The sequence below is a fragment of the Rhinopithecus bieti genome, unplaced genomic scaffold, assembly GCF_001698545.2.
Source record: "Rhinopithecus bieti isolate Rb0 unplaced genomic scaffold, ASM169854v2 scaffold_5153, whole genome shotgun sequence".
Taxonomy (NCBI): domain Eukaryota; kingdom Metazoa; phylum Chordata; class Mammalia; order Primates; family Cercopithecidae; genus Rhinopithecus; species Rhinopithecus bieti.
This window is the reverse complement of record NW_016804751.1, coordinates 577,848-587,164: the sequence shown is the minus strand read 5'-3', so window position 1 is coordinate 587,164 and position 9,317 is coordinate 577,848. Positions and strand designations below refer to the sequence as shown.

At 36.3% G+C, this 9,317-nt stretch overlaps 1 protein-coding gene across 1 annotated transcript in view; it reads right to left on the bottom strand.

The window, feature by feature from the left end:
- Positions 1-9,317, bottom strand: part of PPP1R12A (protein phosphatase 1 regulatory subunit 12A) — a 165,036-nt gene that overhangs the window by 96,767 nt on the left and 58,952 nt on the right. Inside the window, 1 exon segment of the mRNA XM_017870370.1 lies at positions 5,995-6,125. Coding sequence (XP_017725859.1) covers positions 5,995-6,125 — 131 coding nt within the window.

Sequence of the window (9,317 nt, the reverse complement as noted above, 5' to 3'; positions counted from 1 at the left end):
AGTTGATGGGTGCAGCACACCAACATGGCACAAGTATACATATGTAACAAACCTGCATGTTATGCACATGTACCCTAGAACTTAAAGTATAATAAAAACAAACAAACAAATAAATAAATAGAAAATGTGGCATATATACACCATGGAATATTGTGCAGCCATAAAAAAGGATGAGTTCACGTCCCTTCAGGGATCTGGATGAAGCTGGAAGCCATCATTCTCAGCAAGTCATCACAAGATTAGAAAACCAAACACCACATGTTCTCACTGATAAGTGGGAGTTGAACAATAAGAACACATGGATACAGGGATGGGAACATCACACACCAGGGTCTGTAGGGGGTGGGGGGCTAGGGGAGGGATAACATTAGGAGAAATACCTAATGTAGGTGACGGGTTGATGGGTGCGGCACACCATCATGGCATGTATATTCCTATGTAACAAAATTGCACATTCTGCACATGTAACCCAGAACTTAAAGTATCATACAAATAAAATAAGAGAGAAAATGCACGAGCTCCTAATATTACTTAAACTAGAAAAAAAAAATTAGTCCCTACCGAAGGTAGATAGCAAGGAAATTCATTATTTAAAAAGCCAGTACATAAGGAGAAATAATAAAGAATATATTCTATCTCCCCTATAAAAATTGTACCGAGGTAATATGGTTTGGCTGTGTCCTCACCCAAATCTCATCTTGAATTGTAGTTTCCATAATCCCCATGTGTTGTAGGAGGAACCCAGAGGGAGGTAAGTGAATCATAGGGGCGGTTACCCCTAGGCTTCTGTTCTTGTGACAGTGAGTGAGTTCTCATGAGATCTGATGATTTTATAAGGGGCTTTTCCCCCTTTGCTTGGCATTGTCTCTTCCTGCCGCCATGTGAAGAAGAATGTGTTTGCTTCCCCTTCCACCGTGATTGTTAAGTTTCCTGAGGCCTCCCCAGCCCTGTGGAACTGTGAGTCAATTAAACCTTGTTCCTTTATTAATTACCCAGTCTTGGGCAATTTTTTACAACAGCATGAGAATGAACTAATACAAAGGGTAACCAAATAGCAGAGACGAGAAAGTTTCTTTTACAAAAATATTCCAACTAATAAATAAAAAAGAATGACAACTAAAATGTTACCATTGCATAGTTCCTATGTTTTCATCTAATTATTTCTTCAAAGAACTTGGTTTTCAATGCTTTGCACATAGTAATTCAATTATAATTTATGCCATAGGTGTATAACTAATTGATAATTCAAGATTGGAACTATAAGTTGCATACATGGGTTCTTGGGCCCTAAAATCATTTGCCTTTTCTAGTATGTCCAAAGTCATGCCTTGATGTGATAGTGGAAAGTTTATACTGCTCATATTAGTTTGCTAGGACTACCATAATAAAATGTCACACACTGGGTGGCTTAAACAATAGAAATATTATTTTCTCACAGTTCTGTGGCCTAGAAGTCCAAGATCAATGTGTCAGCAGCTTTGGTTTCCTCACAGGCCTCTCTCCTTGCTTGGCAGATGGCTGCCTTCTTGTTTGTTCATATCGTTTCTTTCCTCTCTATGAGAGGGACCCTGGTGTCTCTTTTTGTGTCCAAATGTCTTCCTCTTATAAGAAAACCAGCCAGACTGGATCAGAAACAATTCTGTCGGCTTCATTTTAACTTAATCATCCCTTTAAAGGCCCCTTCTCTAAATAGAGTCACATTCTGAAGTACTGGAGGTTAGGATTTCAACTAAGAATTTTGGGTGACACTATTCCGCCCATAATATTGATTCAGCACCCCAAAGGAAAAGAATGATGTTAATGCATACACTTTAGTATCTGACATGATATATACAGTAGATGCTTAAATATTTACTGACTGCATAATTTTAAAAACATGTTAAAGTAATAATATTCTTAAGAATGAAAAACTCAAGACTATTTATTAAAACAATGCATATGCTGAACATAAAATCAGGCTCCACAAACTCACCTCATTTACTTGTCCTCCATTCCACTCTGGATAAAGGGCATTATTAAATAATCTATATTTTTATTTTTCCCTAGGACTTCTACCTTGTTAAGAATAAGCAAAAGTTAAGGGTAATTATTTTGGTGAAAATGTGAGATAATTGAGCCACAATACGAACAGCCATCATTCATGTGGTCTATTCACTTGGTTTCTATTACGCTACAGGCCAAATGTAAAATTGTTAAATGCCTAGAAATGAAACTGTAATCTGACATTCTTTGTTCTACTATTTCCAACAGAAGTTAAAAATTTAGAACTCAATGTATCCTAATCATCCTCAAATCCTCCGAGCAAACGAATCTAGGCTTAACTGCACATATCAATAGAGATGATTTACTACTATTCTGTGCATAAATGCAGTTAGTGAAGAAGCATATAAACAAACAACTGATGTGTTAGAGATGATGATGAATTTGCCAAGAACATCAGACAAGCTTCCTGGAGGAAATGACCCTTATACAAACTGCATCTTGAGAGTTTGGTAGAAGCTGTTCAAGTAATGCAACAGCAGGCAAATAAAACTATTATGAAGAGAGACACACTGATGTAAACCAGTAGGGAATGTTGGGGAACTAAAAGTAGTCCAGTATTGACAGAGTGAAAAACGTGAAGTGGAATGCAGTATGAGAAAAAAGGCTCAGGAAGAACCTAGATCTTTCCAATTTTATAAATAATCTTAAATTATTGAGACTAAGTAGATTGGTCAAGGACACAAAGCTAGTGAATGGGAGAACTAGGATTTGCAACAAATTTAACTCCAAAATACTTCAGTTAGCACAGTGACCATATGCCCCATTTTCCTATCCCCTGGTTTATAACTATTATCTACATTATTATTATTATTATTAGTGCTTTCTTTCATGCCCATAAAACATTCTGATCTGTGGACTATCTTCGCCCTATCGATTAGGCCACCAGGCTATTATTTTTCTATACCCAAGAAAACTAGGGTTTCATTAATTTCACTTAATCATTAGTGAAATTAACTGCTGAAAGAGGTGTTTTTAATGTATGTATGTATTTATTTATTTTTTGAAACAGGGTGTTACTCTCGTCACCCAGGCTTAAGTGCAATGGTGCTATTTCAGCTTACTGCAACCTCTGCCTCCCAGGCTCAAGCAATTCTCCTGCCTTAGCCTCAAGAGTATTTGGGACTACAGGTGTACATCACTGTGCCTGGCTAATTTTTTTGTATGTTTTGCAGAGATGGGGTTTCGTCATGTTGCCCAGGCTGGTCTCGAACTCCTGAGCTCAAGCGAAGCCTCCCAAAGTGCTGGGATTACAGGCGTGAGCCACCATGCCCAGCCTGCTAAAAGAGATTATGCCAATAAAAATAATTGAGTATTTGGAAGGATTTTGGGCTATCATCACCTTAACAAATCATCCAGTATATGCTAGAGTTAAACTGCCCTTTATAAAAAGTTATTATTGTAAAAAAGATCTCATGTGGCGGAAAGAATAAAAAGGAAAACTTATTCTTCTAATTTTAATCTGGTTCCAGGAAACTCCACAGTCTATAGCACAGTCATAAATTCAAACTAAAGTAATTAGATTAGCAACTATAGTCAACCTTGGCCCCAAAAGGTCACTTTTGTTTGTACAAGTACTGTAAAGCATATATTCCATATCCCACTCTCCAAAAAATGAAAAGTAATAGTCACCCTACTGATAACATTAGCAACTGCAACAAACTGCTTACCCTTCCTCATGCTTCTTATATACTAGCATGTAAAAGCTGAATATGGCAAGATATTTACTTTTCCTAGCTACAACATGGACAAATGACCAGGACCAGGCTAAAAGAAGTCTCATTATGGGATGTCTTCAGCAACTGGAGGGTTCCCTGGGAAAGGTTTTCCTCTTTGATGTACACAGAATACAGAGAGGATATTTTCTACTCGCAATCCATTTTTTATTTGCTTTTGGATGTGGATATGTAAAACACAATTCTAGAGTTGTTGCAATCATCTTGTAACCATGAGGGGAGAACGCTAAGAATAAGGTTCATTTTTGGGAAATGCAGAAGAAAAAACTGAAAGATCCCAGGTCCTTGCTGACATCACTGAGCTGCTTAATAAATCTAAATGTCCTTCCTCTAAATGATATTTTATCCTGTTTAACAAGTACCATTATTCTTTAGGTCATTTTAAATTGGGTATTCTATTACTTGCAGCTAAAAGCATTCCAACTTACACAATAGGTCTGTGACCTAATCAAGTCTATGCAAAGAAATTATTCAAGACAATTAATATTGTCTTTTCAAACTCAGAAACATGAATACAAAACGGAAACATAAGAATTAAACATCTGAAGAAAGAGGTTGAGTTTTCATTTTCCCAGTGTAGATACAAAAGGTAATGGTCAAAAGTTAATATGTACTATTTCCTATGAGCCAGGTCCTATGTTTGATGAATTACTTCAGTTAATCCTCACAACAAACCTAGGAAATATTACTTTATAGAGGAGAAAACTAAAGCTTAGAAAAATTAAACAACTTGCCAAGGTTATACTCCTTGATAGTGATTCAGGAGGCATACATATTCTATATCAATTAACTCCAGAGCCTAATCATTAAGTATAAAGATAAATACACAATTAACTGGTTTTTTGTTGTTGGTTGTTGTTGTTGAGACAGCAGTCTCGCTCTGTCGCCGGCTGGAGTGCCAGTGGCGGATCTCAGCTCACTGCAGCTCCGCCTCACGGGTTTACACCATCTCCTGCCTCAGCCTCCCAAGTAGCCTGGGACTACAGGCACCCGCCACCTCGCCGGCTAGTTTTTTGCATTTTTTTTTTTTTTATAGAGATGGGGTTTCACGTATTAGCCAGGGATGTCTCGATCTCCTGACCCGTGATCCGCCCCGTCTCGGCCTCCCAAAGTGCTGGGATTACAGCTTGAGCACTGCACCCGGCCTTTTTTTTTTTTTTTCTATGAAGAGATTTAAGTCTTCTATTGAGCAGGAAAAGTCCAAAAGGAAGTAAAGAACTTGAGAAATCATGATTGTTAAGTGTGAACAACCACTGCTGTTTTGCAATAGGAAAAAGACTTCCTCAGTTTACATACAAAAAAATTACTGCTCAGAAAGAGGAAACAAATTATGGAAAGATGTCGTATAGTAAGTGGCAGAGTCAGTAATAAAATTCAGGTAATTCAGACCTTACCGTTCCCAGGCCCACTTTTCATTTCACCATACAGTTTCTGCCTTGAAATTTAGATATTGTATCTCCAGTACAAATGGGGAAAAAAAGTAAAATGTATAGAGATAAAACTATGAAGGCTTATTAAGATATTTACAGAGTAGAATTCTCATGGTCAATATTTATTCATTGATAAGCTTTGATATGAGCAGAGAGACAACACAACTGTTTACTGTGTGGATAGATAGTAACAAGAAAAATAATTTAATGAAAACACTATTTTTCAAGATATCTACACTTCCATTGTTAAATGCTTAAAACAATCAGATGTTCTTAGTATGTACCCACACATTAAAGGTAGTAGAGAATACAATGACTATTTCTCATGGAATTTTCTAAAATATGTATATTTTTTAAAAAGACAATCTTCAGAAAAACTAAGTAAACAGGCTCACTGGAGAACTATGTATCATATTCTCCCTATAGCAAGTAACCCAGTTGCCAATTTTATGATTATAAAGGAATGGGTTCGACTGCTAAGTATTAACCCTGAATCATTTGACAATGCTCCAGCCGTACTCAAAAGAAAAAAGATAGAGACAGAGAATGTGTACAATTACTAATGTTAATATAAAGTACCAAAGGCCAAAGAGGGTGGGGAGACAGAAAGAAGATCTGATTCTGAGCATATATGGATTCCCAATAACCACTTATTTTCTTTCTTGGAAAGAATAATTTTCATGAATTCAAGTATTGTAAGAGTTCACTCATTTACCGTTATCATTTCAATAAACACTCAGGTCTCTCAAATAGTATTAGAATAAAATTAAAACACAGAACTGGCTTACTCTGCAATATCAAGATATCCACAGGAAGCTGCTGCATGTAGTGGTATCCAGCCTTCATTATCAGGTTGATTAATATTTGCTCCATTTTCTACCAGAAACTTCACCATATCAACATTGTCATCAATGCAAGCCTAAAAACAAAACAGAAAGCAAGATTGGAAAAAATACGAATTAACCCTCCACATAATCTATCAATAGAATAAAATTCCTATTTTGTAGCTTTTATAATACAAATATTCTCTGTACATAAATCTCCTGCTATCTTGACTATACTCCATCAAACACACCAATGACACTAAATTGTAAGAGTCCTTGCTTAGGTACACATACAACAGTAGTATATGTGACTAGACTCTTTATGGCAACCCAATTCGGATAACAAGTACCTATTAAAATGAAGACATTATAATTAAGTATAATAATAGTCTCTACAGCAGTGGTTCCCAAAAATGTTGTCTGCTGGGGGAACGGGGGAGTAGATTCTTTTAGGAAGTTGATTAGGGCAAAATTGTTTTCAAGATAAAACTAAGATGTCATTTCCCTTTTTTACTTTGTTGACATATACACTTGATGGTATAAAAGTACCAGCTGTAAAACTGCATGTGCTTTAGCACAAATAATGGCAGTGGCCAAAAAAAAAACCAAAAAAACAAAAAGCCCCACCTCTATTAATAGTCACTGTTATCGACCACTTGGTACTCATAATTAAAAAAAAAAATTGCCAAGCACAGTGGCTCATGCCTGTAATCCCATCTACTTGGGAGGCTGAGGCAGGCAGATCGCTTGAGCTTGAGTTCAAGGCTGCAATGAGCTATGATCACACCACTGCACTGCAACCTGGGCAACAGAGTGAGACCCTGTCTCCAAAAAATGTGGTGGTTGGGGGGGCAGCAATTTTTACTCATACACGTCTTTGACAAAGCAGTACGTTTTAAACTTTGGCCCTTGTACACAGGTCTTTTTTATATTCTTTATGGGAAGTATATGTTAAAGCACCTCTTCCAAGTATGATGGTTGTCTTGATGAAAAGCACTTGTGAGACTGAGATGTAAGCTGACTTAGCCACTTTTCCATGCAACATTATGTCTACTTAAAATGACAAACTACAGTTAGTCTAACTTTGATTTTTGGGAGATCCTTTTCTTGCAAATGAACAAAATGAGTCTGTCACTTCAAGAAAGCAATAAACAGTATTATTTGTTGCCAATAATAAACTCAACTTTCAAGAAAAATGAATTATTTAATTAAAAAAGTTATTTGGGTAACGCGGGTAATCACTGTTATTTTTAAATAAATAGTGTTTTAAATCCTCAGTTTTAAACTCTAAGACTGTAAATATTAATACATACAACCAAGAAAAAATGAATTAGTTACTTTAAAAATCATTTGGTAACAGGGGTAAATCATTGTTATTTTAAATGAATCCCTGGTTTTAAACTGTAAGACTGTAAATATTCACCTACAGAAACAAAAGCTCATTGGAATCTTGAATAATTCTTAAGAGTATAAAGAAGTCCTAAAATAAAAAAATTTTGAGAACTACAGTCTTAAAGTAAATAAGGGAACTTTCATCAAATGCTTGCTTTGTGCCAGGCAGTATGAGAGGTGCTTTACCTATGATTTACATACATTATTCTCACAAAAACCCACTCCAAGGTACTCACTGTTCTCCACAACTGTTCCTACAATCACTCTGTTCCAGCCACAATAGGAACCTTACTATTCCTTGACCAGGTGGTACCTCAGAGCCTTTGTTCTTGCAGTTCTCACTGTCAGGAATGCTCTGCCCCAGATCTAAGCATGCTGATTCCTTTTCATCAAACAAATCTCAATGCAGATGTTTCTTCTTCAGGTAGGCCCTCCTGGACATCCTTTTAAAGTAATTCCTAGTACTCTATCACATTATCAATAATATCAATAGCCACAATTTTCTTATTTGTATCTATCTAGAATCTAAACTCCATAATTTTCAGATTAGGGATATATCTGTATGTGAATATAAGTACTTTATACCTGTCCTGTGAGATAGGTTGTATTCATAAACATACTCTATTTACCATGGGGCGGCTTTCTGGAATTGGCACTATTCATAACATCATCCTACTGTCTCTCCTGAGATGCAATCCCCATGTATTACCAGGACCTCTGCCCAAGAATGTAAAGTCTGTGCCATGTATTTGACTTGGGGGATTGGGAAGATGGGATGAAATCCACTCAAGGAGCCTTTAACTTGAAAGGTTTTTTCCCTCCTAATTCACACAAAGCCACTATCTGCCCAGAGGGCAAGTGGCCTTTTTTTTTTTCTAATTTGGGTAAAACTGAGTAAATGAACTAAATAGCTGCTATTTCCTATCTATGATAAACAACTAATACACAACTAGGAGTACGTGGGCTGATGATTATCATCTCTGTACTCTAAAAGTGTCTCTAATAAATTGATCAGTAGACAAATTAATTTACACTGTCATCTTTGGTTTATTGCCAAAAGATCTTTGTTGGAAAATTCATGTGCTACCCATTTAAATGTATAAAAAGCCCAAGTTTATTAAGAATCCGGAAGGATATTTTAAGTAACTGTTGAAAGTAATAAAAATTGATGTGTCATTTAAAAAGTGGTTCTAACACATTTTGCTACACATAGACCATTACTTTATCTACCCATCCCCTTAAAAGAGGCTTAAACACCAACACAGTACTTAACCACCAAAGGAAGTTCCTGTTTGTTTATATTTGGGGAAAAAAACTGTTTTCTAGGACTGAAAACACATCAACAACAACAAAAAAGGATATTAATGTCAGACTGTAACTAATGGAGAAAACAAAAGAGCTTCTTAAGTGCCACTTCAACCTAAGAAAGAGCAGTTTGGGGCTGGCTGATGAGATATAATGGATCAGCATTATACACAAGCAATGAATAAATAAGATATGACTGTATCCACATTTCATAAATGAAGTCTTTGCTTGACTCTCACCTTTTTGGTACTGCCTTACTTGGACAGCACACAAAATTACAACCCCTTCCCCACCATTTTATATCCTGAGTATCTACTTTATTTTTCTCCATACCATTTATTGCAACATACTATATATATTTTGCTTATTTATTTACCATCTGTTTATCCCACTCCCAGCATGAGAGTTTACTTAGAGCAGGAATTCTGCTGCATCCTCAATACCATGAGTTCTTGGGCTCAATAAACAAATTAATGAATGTAGGAGGAAGCTAAGAATCAAAGAGATTAAGTAGCTTGAATAAGTCACACAGACAGGAAATGATAGGGCTGGGAATCTCACAGAGATGCTCAGGCTCCAGAAACTAAGAT